Below are 14285 nucleotides of genomic sequence, written 5' to 3'. Positions count from 1 at the left end.
TTTACACGGGTGCGTATATATGAAAGTCCATTTCCTTACACTAGTGAGTCTGCACTTGTTTCTATGTATGTGTGGAAGCAGCATAGGTGGAATAAGCCCTGTAATTAAGTACAATTTTGAGGTGCTTGTACTTTACTTGAGTGTTTTCCATAAAGTTTTTCTAGTTCTGATACTGATTGTGACTTTATAGCCTACCTCAACTCTAACACATCGCAGAGGAAAATATTGCACTTTTTACTCCATTACATTTATCAGATAAAGCATGTCATCATTTTATGAGACATTATGCATTTTAAAGATTAACCTGATCAACATATGAAGTAGTTAAAATTAGCTTCACCTCCATTAAAATGCTGCTGAAATTATTGTAAGCATAATAACAATCAGATAATATGATAGTAATACTACACTCAAAAGGACAGTTTTTCTGCAGAAGTGGGCCTACTTGAGTACCCCAGGGGTACGTTTCCAGTTGCTTGAGGGTATGTGGAAACATTGTGAAGTAGCTCACCCAATTTGAACAAATAAGCAGATATTACAGTATTATCTAAATAAAATAATCCCCATATTGAGTCAGCTGTAACATCTAAACACCATGAGTTGAGAATGTATGAAAACTAGTTACAAAGCAACCAGCGAAGTTTAAAAGGTCAGCTAAAAGAGTTGGATAAATGGTTCAAACGGCTAAAATTAAAGTATAAGCAGTTTAAATAGTTAAACCAGTTATACTTTCCTGGCTAAAAGTAATGGATTAACAAGTAAAACAGCTGGTTAAATGTAATGGATAAACAGTTAAAAGAGCTGAAACTAATGGATAAATGGGTGAATTAGTTAGCTAATTGTACTGGTTAAATGGTTTAAATATGATTTATTATTTGATTATTTTCTGGATTAAGTCCAAGTTGGCATATCCATATTGCTTCTTGTATCTGACCAACAGTTCCAAACCCACGTTTATTAAAATATATGGCAAAGGAAAGCATCAAATAAACCCATTTGAGAAGCTGATACCAGGGGATGTTTGGCACTTTTGCTTGAAAGTTGACTGAAATGATGAACCGATTATCTAGTTAGCAGCAGATACATTTTCTGTAAACTAAGTGCTGAATCAATTCATTTATTTCAGCTCTAACTACTAATGTTACCTCTACCACCACTGGCAAGGAATGTGGCCCAGCAGTGTATGAAAGCGTGGTTTGAAAAGAGTTAAGAGGGGATTTAAGTGGTCACGACATGACTAGCAAAGGGTCTTTTCATCTGCAGCCCCCTTTATGTAAAAGCACAAACCACTGTGGTGGCAAACCCTAGTTGCATTGCTGAATGCTTATGAATTGAAAACTGTTAATGTTAAACGTGGTGAGAGGTAATGAGGGCTAAAAGTTGATGAATCCAATGTTAAAGTAGGTCGAATTGTAGATATACAAAATAAGTTGCTGGGCTATTTTACAGGACTGAATATGACTAGGGAGGGAATGAAAGCAAGGGTATGCAAGAGTATGATTATGAATGCGTGTGTGAGACAGAAGTGTATGAGTGTGTGCATGTGAATAAGACTAAAGCAGATCTTCCTCCATCATGAAAATATTATATACTATTTTATTATCCCTGTACTTTTTCATCCTCCTTCCTTTGCCTCCGCCTTACATTGATAGTCATCGGATGAATGAAAACCTGGACTGAAAAGGGCCCCTATTGCTTTCATGTTTGTGTAACCATAGTTACGCACATTTAAATAGGTAAGCACATCTGAGTTCTCTTTTTCCTGTCCTTTTTCTCAATTCCAGCTCATTAATTTTTATTAACACAAAGTCACAGCCAGTGAATCCAGATGCAGCCAGGCAGGCATTCGCCGGATTTTCATTATCTCATTCAAATGGCCCTTTTTAATGTATGTTCAAAACTTTCCTTTTTACTTGTCCTTTACCTTGTTGTCTTTTAATTAGACTCCTTGAACGATGTATGTAGGTGGTACTACACATTACCAGCAGTGGGAAAGAAAGAAAGAAAGAGAGAAAGAAAAAAGAAAGTGAAAGAAAGAAAGAATAAGAGAGAGAAGAAAATGAGAAAAGAAAGTAGAGTATGCAGGTGTGTGTTGTATGCAAAAAAACGCTATGTGTGCACGGTAGCATGTGCCTATATGTGTGTGTGTCTCAGGGTTTAACTTGTGTGAAATGTGGCGTGGAGCAGCAGCACACCAAATAGAAAAAGAAGGAGGAGGAGGAAGAGGGGGAGGAAGATGCGGCTCATCCCTACAGGCTGTGTTGTACATTATCAATTATGTCCTTCTTTGTGTGTAACGGTTGCTGCAGGAAGGCCTCGGCTCGGCTCTGCTCTGCATTCTGACAGCTCTATGTAAATGGTTGGCTGGGGGCAATGACTTCAGAGAGAAGGTCACCCTTCGTCCCCTGGTGCACATAAATGACTCTTTTATTCATTTTCAGGTTTACAAGAGTAGATGAAGGAAGGAGGGGGTTAAGGTGGGGTGGAGATACAGGGAGAGGAGTTGGAGAGGAATGTTCACAACTGGCGATGGAGACTGACATCTCCAAATATTACCTGCGGACAGCAGCTGCCAATTAGAGGCGCGCTGCACAGTTCCCTCGACAGGCAGACCACGCTGCGTGGCCTCCATGTTGGATCACCGCACAGCGAGCCCTTCCTCAGTTTCACTTTAATAATTCACACAAGGCAGAGCAGAGTAGTGAGGTGGGAGGAGGGGAGGCAGCGTGTTTCTCACTTCATATGCAAAAAGACTGAGCATCTGTGACCGCATAATCATGTCATCCTGATGTGATTTCAGTGTTCATAAATAAACATCTTTTGGGCTCTTATCCTCAGTCCGTTGTATGCAATTCAGTTCACTACAAGTCTAAAAAGATGATAAGAGGGTTGTGTGGCTGGTATCATAAGTGTCAGGCCAAACAGAGCCACTTCACATGATGTAGTGTTTGAAACCAACAGCTCTCTCTCTTCAGCTCCTTCAGCAGCAGAAATCAAACCAAATCAATAAAAGTCATCTCTTCAGATGAACCCGAGCCATCAGGGGGAAGCAAAACTACTTTTACTGGGCCCAGGGGAAAACTAACCCCCTACCTCACCACCCCCACTCCTCTCTCTTTCAATCTCCCCTCAGTCCCTTTATCTCTTTGTTGAGTGTTCCACTCTCAGTTGTGATGCACAAGAATAAAAAGGACCAGATGTTTTCAGAACGCAGAACCTTGAAAAGGTGGCAGTTTGGGTCAGAAGTTTTAGGATCAAGTATGAAAACGAGGGACGACAGGATTCAAGTGGCAGGAAAAGAGGTGGTAGAACAGAGAGTATATTTTTACTCTTCTGATAAGGAGGAATATCTCAGACAAAAAAGTATGAGCAGCTCAAGGACATCCTTTTGAGTTTCCTTTTTTTTTTATTGTGTTTCAATAGAAAAAAAAAAGTCCTGTGAAGTGAAGTGAACTCAGCAGTAGGAAAATGCTGAGCTGTGCCATGCTGAGCTTAACTAAACTGAACTAAGCTGAGCAGGGCTGAAGCAAAGGATGGGCAGGGCCAAGCAGGAGATTTGATGTGCTGTTTGATTCATGTATTTCTGTCCAGCTTGGCCATCAACCCAATACACACACACACACAGCTTGCCTCTTTTCTCCATCCTCCCCTCCCTCTGCCTCCACCCTTTTCTTACTTTCCCCGCTGAGTTAGGGATTGGGGAAATGCCGTGGAAGCAGAATCAGGTTGGAAGGGGTGTAGGGGTGTAGGGGTGTGGTGAGCGGTGAGGAAGGGATGGGGAGGGGGATGGGCTGCAGGGCCTTGTCACTCACCATGATTGGTCGACGGCTCTGCAGTCTCTGGGAGGCCTGACAGCGGCTGCTGGTCCTCTCGCCTCGTGTCCACCGCTGGTTCACCAGCTCCCCCCGAAACTCATTTTCTAGCAAAAGAAAGTGAAGAAACAAGGGGGTGAGTCAAGGAGGATGGACGGGAGAAGAGGAGGGGGGTGTAAGATTTTGGGAAAATGAAAGAAGACGAAGAAAGGGGGGAAAAAAAGAGAGTTGTCATATGAAATCATCAACATCAGCATTAGTGGATGGGGCAGGGGATTGGATAAAGGAAGGGGGGGGGGTGCTACTTTGAGTGAAGGTCGGGGCACTCGAGCATACTGCAGACACTCCTTTATTAACTAACAATGTGGATGCTTTACACACACACACACGCACATGGGCATGGTTAAGTGCCCCAGCTGGGGTCCCTGTCAGTCTGCTATTAGAATCAATCAAATTTGCACATTTTTATCGAGCTTTTCAGGGTTCATATATAGGCATGAGGGGGCTGGGTGATGCGAGGGGGGGGTGGTCAGTAAATAATGAATCGTACATAAATCAAACCTCTTTTTTCTCCCCCTCTCTTTCCTTTTTTTCATCAAGGTAATAGCGCCTCGCTTTGTCTTCCTGCTTGCGCAGAAGAAACATACTAAATCCATTATAAATCCCTTTTCCAGTTTTCCTATTTTCAGAGACTGGCTGGTGACGGTGGTGTTGTTAAATACAAAACAGAGAGCCGAGGTAGTTGTATTTTTTTCCCAACAGTTTCAAGTTCAGGGAGAGTGCGAAGTATATTTCTATGAATGCCCAAGGCTGAACTTTTCAACTAGTGTAGCTTTAAGACACTTCAGCTGCTCCCTCCTTCTCTCTGCTCTGTTTTTGTGCACCACTGAGCTGGTACAGTGAAATCTGATCCTTTTTCAAGTAATTATACACATCTATACCCTTTAACTTTCACCTTTATATGGATTGTGTGTCTTTGCAGCAGGCGGCAGAACGTTGTGAAAGAGGAAGTGCCCTTGAGTTTATAGTGACTCCTCTTCTGTACAGGCTACCTATCCGTCTATTCTCAAGAACATCTCAGAGAAAACAACAATCGAACGGACCAAGGTTTGGGTCAGCGCACACTGAATCCACTCTATTGAAAATGTAATATGAAGCAGCAATAATGTGGAAGACTAATCATTCACAATTCATACAGTGGATATTCAAGGCAAAACATTCTAATTATTTGAATTTTGACATATAAACTGAATGGATGTTCCAAATTTAAAACGAATGCAGTAATATAGCTCTTTCAAATACCCCGCAGCGTTCTCGAGACATGACAAAACAAAAGCTCTTTTCATTTGGACGTAGCTATAAATCCCTGGCCTTTGTAGAGTGCAAGACACGTCTGTCCATCTTATTTCCTCCTATCTATTACCTGTACCTTTTCAGTGAGAGTTATTTTCCCTGCACATGCTCTCCTGTATGTGAACCCACAAAGCAGGAACAGGGCACACTGAAAGCAGTGCCAATCTGAAAGCAAACAGTCGGTGAGACAACAAAAGGCTTCATGTCCGTATCTGAGGGGTCCCGAAGCAGACCAGCCCTACCCTGTATCCCCCCACCCCCTCATCTTCCTCCATCAAACTCCCCACTCCCCCCTCCACGCCCATCCCTACTTTGCCCATTACATGCAAACCTTGCCAAAGCCCAGCCAGCACTCTTTGCAAAATGCTTGTTTATCAACTTTCACTCCCCCCTCAGCAAAAAAGTGATTACAGCAGCAATACTGTTCATCTGCATCTCTCTCTGTCCCTCTGCCTCAGCTATCTCTGACTCCATGCACGCATGCACGCAAACTCACTTATTTCTTTTTTTTAATGTCTCGTTTTTCCTGCTTTTCTTCCTTCATTTAAAGTGAACTGAAGTGAGCATTCATCCCGTATTGTTAGTTTGAGAGCAAAGGAGCTGAAAGCCTTTCCTAAATGCCAAATATATAACAGCGCTCTATTAGGACACGTAGCCTCAGGCCACGTGTCAGCATCTCTGCTCACTTTGTTTAGTCCTGAGCCACTGTTCCTGATAAAAACAGAGAAAATTCATCTGGACATTTTGAACCTGCATGATATATTTGATTGCTGGGGTTTATAAAATCCGGTAATTAATCACAGAGAAGGTGGCGAAATTGACCTTTCTGTACTTTCATCTGTTGTTTCCTGTAAAAAAGCTGAACACCTGCATCCTTCCACTGATGAAAAACAAAAACTAATTTGAGCTTTGCCTGCTCAGAATGTGTACTCTGTTATTCTTTGATCATATGCTGCTCATTCCACAATAAAAGACTCATAGCTCGTTATTTTGCAGTGAAAACCAGAGGAGTAACAGACAATTAGCTGCTCACCGGGTTTGGTTTGGCTAATCAGGAGCGAGGGGGGTCAGGAGGAGAAAGATGAATACAAAATGAACGGATTAAAAAATTGTGTTTGTTTGCCAGTATTATGAATTATTATGAAGTTTTTATCAAAGTTATAAAATCTTTATTGTTTTTTGCAAAAGGAAAAAATTCTAAAGTCAACACATTTAGCCTGGAAACGGATACAAAAAAAACCTTATCCTACCAGAAAACAAAGTTTGGGCTCAAGTAATACCATTACAGGCCTGCGGCTTACTGTACTGGGACAATGGAACAAAGAGGCCTAAATCCATAGTTAAATTAAATACCAGGGTGAACTGTCTGTAACAGTATTAGTGTACATACAGGGCTGGGGCCAGCTGTACACCCCTGGTCCTGTTAAGCGGGATTTAGAGACAACTTAGTGTGATTACAGCGAGCCAGGCTGAAGAGCCAGAGAAATCAAAAGTTGTGGAGCGGGACAGTCTTATATCACTCACTGGTTTCTTTGTGTCACCAGACAGAAAAAAAAAAAAAAAAAGTACGAGTAACCAGATTATCTGGCAGATGTGAAAACTGAATTTGTCATGTATAGATAAGCAGAAAAATACCATTCATATAAGTCATTCTGTCTAAACCTTCATTCGCGGCTTAAAAACCTCCGAGTTTTCACATACCAGCCTGAAGGTCAAATAAAACGGAGCACGGTTACAAGAAAAGTAAATAAAAGAGGCATTAGGATAAAGTGACTATGAGGCAGATGCACGGTCTTATCAGTTATGGGATGGGAGTTTAGGGGCGGGGGTGTGGAAGGAAAGGCTTTGCCAACTTAAACTGTAGCCAGCTTTCGGAAGAGCTTCCCTGGGGGCCACCCTGACCTCAGCATCTGAGGAACAACACAAATGTGTCACTGCTGCTTACAAAACATATCACTAACTGTAGGGATCTGTGCACCTAACAGTGCTCTGCCTAAGGCTGCAGTTTGTGATGTTCCAAACAGTTTTGCATGTCATGCTCTCCTCTCTGCCCATCTGAGAATTTATGCACAGCTGGCTTACTTTTTAATTGATTTTCTTTTTTTTCTTTTTTTTAATTTATTTCCCTTTTAAGGCAGGGCATGAAATTCATTATTTCCAGGCTTTCATTTTAAATGCCTCCTCTCCATCGAAAGCTTGGCCAACCCTGACCTTTCCTTGTATTGCTTAGATTTCTGATAGGCTTTGAATGACAAGGGTGCAATTTGGCCCCAGCTGCTCCTCCAACATGTTTATTGCTCCCTCCTCCGGCACCTGCTGTCTTCTCCATGGGCTATTCAACCCTTCATAAATAGAGAGGTTTCCTCACTGTAAGTAAAAAAACAGAAGCAACTTCATATCAGAGCCTTTGCTAGATGCAGCTCTGTACTCTGCTGTTGTAGCCTCCGCTAACAGCATAAGGCACCAATAACCTAATTCTGTAATCCCCTGAAACTAGGCTACATTTCACAGGAAAAGTAAACAGAAGAAAAACAATAGGTGTTTCATCATTTCTGCCTATGATGCATTAAATCTCGAGCTCAGTATTCATTCTACATGACGCCAAACAACAGACATGCAGCTTCTCTCTTTGTAAAGGTTCCATCTACGCATTCTCATGGGTTTCATTAACCAAATAACCTATAAGCCTCAAACACAACTACAACTGCAGACTCAGTTTTCAAGCTACACTGGTGAACAGATGTCTGTTCTTTTAAAAGTAGATAAAGTCAGTGGAACATTATCGTGTATTCTACCATTAACAAAAGCCAAATATCATTGCATGAAAGCATCTATTTATCAATCAAAAGGGTTTTCCCCTTGAAAAGCCACACTTGAATTTTGTGATACTTTTTCTCAATCCGAAGTAAGTTTGGATTTATTTAGCCGAACCCTGCTCCCTGCTTCCAACCCTGGCAGTTTTTCTAACAGCTCAACCAACAGCTGAAGTTTCTCATAAAAGCAGCGCTATTCGATGATGGAGCGATGTTGAGCAGCCTGATAGGCTAGCGTAGCGGGGATGGAGAGCAACTTGAAGAGCGGGTGACATAACACCGTGTATCATCATCCCTCATCTCTTTCCTCCATCTTAGGACGCAGGTGCTTTGACAGACCGCGAGGCGCACACGCACAGCACATTACATGGCCATCTACGCGAAACAAGAAGGGGGATTGTAAAGAAAAACACAAGGCACAGGCTCACATTCTGCACCGCGCCACGGTCTCGGGGTGAATCCGACGAGATGAGCGCTTCGCAATCCGTCGAAAAACGCGCCGCCCGAGCCTGCCTCCCCGACGGCCGGTGTTGATTTCGAGCGCGCTTCTGAGGACTTTTTTTTTTTTTTTTTTAATCTGCGCACCACTAAAGGCGGCTGACATTTGAAGACAGCATCTCTGTTTTTTGCTGCAGAGGATCAAATGGCCAACCCCTCCCTCTCCCTCTCTCTCTCAAACACTCGCTCACTCCATCCTTCCATCCATCCATCTGTCCGTGCATCCACACAAACACACACACACACACACACACACACACACACACACACACACACACACACACACACACACGGGAGTCCTGCTCAACGCCCAGTGTAACATCGTAATAACACAATTTGCCCCTGAACTCTACACACATATCACACTTTACTGTAACAACCCCCGAAACCGAGAAACGGCTCGTAGGACGCGCGGCAGCAGTGTAGTGGCCAATGTGGTGTGACGGGTACAGTAAAGGGACCCATTTATTCCTGGAGATACAGAAGGTGAAACTAGAGGACGGTGTGGAGAATACACTTCAGGTACGACTCCGTTCGTCGAGAGTATTCAGTGGAATATAATTCAGTCCCTCCTCAGAGCGAGTGAATGTTTGTCTCAACCCCACACGCTGACGAACTACCCACCAGAGGCAGAGTGACAGAGAAGTGGGTAAACACGAACCGCCGAGCTCCCGAGAAAGCGCCATAGTTGGTTTATTCCCACTTATTGTAAGGCGTCGGTGTAAATAGGAATAACATTTGAGGGCACAAATAGCTTCTACTACCATCGGCGATGCCTGCTGAAGATGTAAATAAATCCAGAACACAGACCTGCGCTTTAAAGAAAAAACAAACAAAAAAAAACAGGTCAAGTCGTTGAGGGATCGCAGAGGAGCATAAGTTTGAATTCGTATTCGAGGAATCAGAAAATATGAAAATGTGAAAACAGCACTAATCTCGGTAAGAATCGTGCCGTCGGCGATGCTTTAAAACGCTGTGGGGATGGTGAGACACCCCAAAGTTATGCGAAAAAAAAGGCCTTAGATTTCGAGATGAATAATAATAAATCTATGAGCAGTTTACAATCAAAAGATAATCAGCGTTCATTTCTGTTTACCTGTATTCACCAATATTTCCTCTGAGGTTTGGCGCCGCGTCCTTGTTGTTGTTGTTTTAAGAGTTGCAGGTCGCTGTCAAGTACTTTGCTAAAAAGATATCCCGAGTAAAGGTTTCAAAAAACGATCATCTATCCCGTTACAAATGTCCAGATGTGACAGATAGTAAGAGTGGAGGAAAGCGTTCCGGGCGGCCTCTCCGACACAGCGCATCGGCGCACGACTCCGTAGCGGGGCGTTAAGATGTTACTTGTTTGTAAGCAAAAACATGGCTTCATTTGCCTTTGTCAGCGAGAAAAAAAACGTAATATTGACTTACCTTTCCCTCATGAGCCATTGTACCCCCACCCCATCCCCTCTCCACCCCCCCCCCCCATCTCCTCCCTCCGCCCTTTGCCATGACATCACGGAAGCTGTAGTAAAACCTCCAGCATCAGATGGGCAGGGCTTGAGGTCCCCCCTTACTACACACTAACTCAATGGGCATATGTATATACACACACACACACACACACACACACGCAAACTCTGACTTTCTTCCTCCCTCTCTCTCTCCAACGCACACCTCACCCGAGCCACGGGAACTCACAACTTCCAACTTCAAACTACAAACTAGATTTTGGCACCGTCCCGTCATGCAGCGCGCACATTTTTATCCGAACGCGCAAATGATGCCGCCTCCCTGTCCAAACAGTTCTAGCATCATAAGCATTCTGCACCCAGTCAGTAAGAAGGCATCTCCCCGCCTCTGGGCTCCACAGCCGACACAATATTACACACCAGAATGAGCTCATATTTTATACATTTCACCCGCTGACAAGTTCTTGATGTTCCGCAAATGCATTATGGAGGTTATAGCTGCTGTAATCCCTCACCCCCAAACATCCCCCACCCCCCACCCCCACCTCCCCGAAAGTGGTACCGTCCAATAATTCATTCAGGGGACTTTTTTTTTTCTTGGACTGGGAATTGATGTAGCAGTTGTATGCAGAGTCGGTAGGGCTATATGTGCGCTGCACTGACAGCATCTGATAATAATTCCTCCATGTGGAAAGAGGGGTTTTAACGACACATAGACAGAGAGGCAAGTCTCCAAGGGAGCTTAACTAAAAAATGATCTGTGCTCTGGGTAGGTGAGGGGCTGGATATCTATCTGAATTATCACCGGGAAAAAAAAAACAGCTACGGAGGAATTGTTGGGAACCAAATATCAGGTTGAAGTCGTGTGAGGTTTGTTTCCGACGCCCGCGGTTGCTTGAAGACGAGCGATCACTGTCAGTTACAGATGTGTTGATAGTTTGTAAGGCTCATCGAAAGAATGATTCCGACCGTCAGTGCAGCTCCAAACAACAAGCAGCCAGTCTTAATAGTGCAACTTGGAGTCACTCCCAAATGTTGCTCACACCGTGGTTTTGCTTTGCTGTTTTGAAACCATTAGTGGAAATGACAACCATTCATTACAAGCCATTTGAGAATAGTCCCCACAAATGCCATCCTTTATCTGCTGTCTCCACGCCGCGTACGCAGGGAATATTCAAAAAGCCCAACCTTCAGCTTTCAGAAATTCTATTAAATTCTTATCTCTTTGCAGCAGGCTCTTTTTGTGCAATCCCATTGTTATGCATTGGAGCTGAAATCAATCACCGGCCGTGCACGCCGCATCAGTATGATTTCAGACTGTGGGCGCGGAAAGAGAGGACTCACACAACAGTAGCATCGGCAATCGAATAAACAAAAGAGAGGAAATATATATGTATATATTAAGTCCCGGGCCCTGATCCGGGAGAGGGGACCATGGGGAAAGTTAGGCCTACAGGTCAGGTGCGGGTGTGAGCTGAGAGGCCCCCAGCGGGGTACGGTCGCCTGAGTGAAACAAACAGTCTACATCCTGAAGACTACAGACCAGATAGAGAGTAGTTTTTTTTTTTGGTAATATACACACACACACACACACACAGAGTGTTATCACTTTTCCCGTGGTTCGGATTTCAGGACTGCGGACAGCTCCGAGGTGCCGAGCGAGCGTGTTTACGGGTGAGCTCAGAACCCTGGAGAGCTCCGGCCCGCTGAGGCTCTCGGGCCAGCGCCATCCCTTGCATAAGCCTATTGTTGAGGTGCAAAAGCTTTTGTCTGCACCCTCTTCTAACTATCTGCCTCATTAGCTGTAACATCAGACCAAGCTTACTGGTATTTCACAAAACTATTCTTGTGATCTTGTTTCACGTTTTAATCTATTCATAGTCCCCAGTCATCTGAGTACTTTATTACTTTACATTTCAAGTACTTTCACTTTTTTAGTTTTGATTCTGGAGGATGAGAGTGTTTGTTACTAAATGAAGCTTAAATAAACAAAAGAAAACCCACTTTTATAAGCCTGAATTGTCCAAACTAAACGAAACTAAGTTGAAGGGAAGTATCTGAATACGTTATTATTTCAAGTCGTTTCGTTGCTTTTAGATTTTATTTTGAAGGATAAGACTGAAAGTCTACAATTACTTCGCAGCTTGTACATCAGCTGAGAAAACGTTTTTCCTTTGTTGTTACTGAGTGTGTATTGTGTGCCACTACACCAAAACCAGCTAAACTACACCTAAATCATATCAACTCTGCTCACTGAAGCCTTTTCGTGAGTTGAAATAACTGAGTAAACCTGGTGCTTTTAAATTAAACCCCATCTACCACGAACTACACTCATTCAAACGAAGCTAAAATAACTTCATAACTTCATTTTTATTCAACTGAACCTCATTTTAAGATTGAAAATGTGTTTGTTACTAAACTAAACTAAAGTTAAAAAAAAAAGAAAAAAACGAAACCACATTCACTTTTAGAATCATGGGTTGTCACTTCCAAACTAAAGGAAACTAAAACAAATTATTTTGAAGGCGAAGTGTCATCTGGGAAAACTTTTTCCTCTGTTGTTCATAAGTCTGTCTGCAGATGCAGGTGGCACCGAGGCCTGCAGCCCTTCAATGCTCCCGTCACTCCAGACTGTGGCAGTTGTACGGTGGCTACATTGTGCGGGGCCGGGCCGTGCAGGCGGCCGGTATAAATATTACATGGGGCAGCAGCTGACGGAGCGCGGAGGTTGGGACCGGGGAGGCCCCTATAGTCCCTCGACAGATGGAACAAGCCGACAGACCAACACAACAAAAAAGTTTTTAATAAGCCCGCAGCTTGGCATTGTCCCCACGGTACCGGGGCCACACGGTCCCCTAGGGGACCAACTGTCCTTTGTCTGGCCAGTTTTTTTTGTTTGTTTGTTTTTTTACCACAGGGGTCGAAGTTTAGTTGCAGTTACAGGCAGGAGAGAAGTTTACGGGATACTTTAACATAAACGTTTGTCTGTGAGGATTTGAGGTCTGCAGCTTGTTGTCGGGAGTCCATCGCACCGAAGTTTTAAAGCTACAGCTGGTGTGATCAGACACAACTATAAGCACCTTTTAATCCTCTACGGCGACGGCCACAGTGTCTGTTTTTAAAAAAAAAAACACGCAAACACAGCTGCTGACTCCGGTGAGCGGAACATTTTAAACCGAGTTCAGCCCTTATGCCCGGCGGTGGAAGACGAAGGATAAGACACCCTGTGGTACTGCTGTGTCCGCTTAAAGAGAGACCTACGTGCCGACACAGAGAGTTCGGATTTAAAGTTGCCGCCCGTGAAGTCAAAACAAGTCAGGGATACGAACCTAGAAAAGTGCGACACAGCTTCATGTTTGCGGTCCTCCTCTCGCTGGCTCTCTTCAGTCCCGCGGCGACCGCCGAGTGCTGCCGCTAAGTTTACTTCTGCCGAACAAAGTTGGCCAAACTTTTAGCCCAACTTCCCCGGCCGGGGGAGGGGAGGGCCGCTGGGCGGGCCCGAGCGGCTGATTGACGCCGCCCGGGAGCCAATGGGAATGGGCTATGCCCTCCTGCTGCCGGGAGCCGGACCCAATCCCCAGTCCCCCAGTCTCAGCTTTCGACAACAATGGCCTGAACTGCAACAAAGAGCATCTGCTGCGCCCGGCAACTTCTCACACCCACTAAGCTCCCCCCGCAATCTGATTTAAAGCATATCAACAGCTCTGTCTGCCATCTCATCTAACTGTTTCATTTGTGGACTATTTTTAGATCCGCGCTACTTAAGCTCAACCTGAGCATGCTACACTAGGACAAACTCCAAAAAAACAGACTAGACAAGAATAGCATCAAACGTAGGGTAGCTACTACACAAATATCAGAAAAACTTGCAAAGAAAGAAACCGGAATAATACAATAAAAATCAAAGTCCACCGTAAACACACAGTTTTAAGACCACATAGGAATAACACAATGATGTCGAACTGAGCAGTAATACTTCACGTTGTTAGGTCTTTTATTCTTTCAGCCTAACCCAATCTACCCTTAACCCAACATTAATTCATTCAGTTTCCCAAATCTCTGCTCATGTTAACAGCACCTCCTCATGTGATTGGTGTCGACACTGTAGGTGTCAACCACCCTCCTCGATCACATGTGACTAAATGCACCAGATGTACAGCTAATTTAGGTAAGTTAGAGGAACATTTTCACTGGAACTCCAGGCCTATTCAGAGTGTCTGTGTCTGGAACAGACAGACAGTTCCTCCCTCCCAATAGCAGATGGTCTGCCAGATAATGAGCTCTCCAATTGCTTGCTCCCATTACCCCCATCCCCATCTCGCCAAGATGTAATGGGGGGGAAAGCAACCTCAACA

The 14285-nt window shown here is 44.0% G+C and overlaps 1 protein-coding gene across 1 annotated transcript in view; it reads right to left on the bottom strand.

Moving 5' to 3' along the window:
- The window catches only part of myt1b (myelin transcription factor 1b), a 112649-nt gene that overhangs the window by 29173 nt on the left and 69191 nt on the right, over positions 1–14285 (bottom strand). The window contains exon 4 of the mRNA XM_040153891.1: positions 3813–3919. Coding sequence (XP_040009825.1) covers positions 3813–3919 — 107 coding nt within the window. The remainder of the gene's footprint in view (positions 1–3812; positions 3920–14285) is intronic.

This window comes from Xiphias gladius, chromosome 18, assembly GCF_016859285.1.
Source record: "Xiphias gladius isolate SHS-SW01 ecotype Sanya breed wild chromosome 18, ASM1685928v1, whole genome shotgun sequence".
Classification (NCBI taxonomy): Eukaryota; Metazoa; Chordata; class Actinopteri; order Istiophoriformes; family Xiphiidae; genus Xiphias; species Xiphias gladius.
Note: the sequence above shows the minus strand (reverse complement) of the source record. Positions and strands in the feature narration are given on the sequence as shown.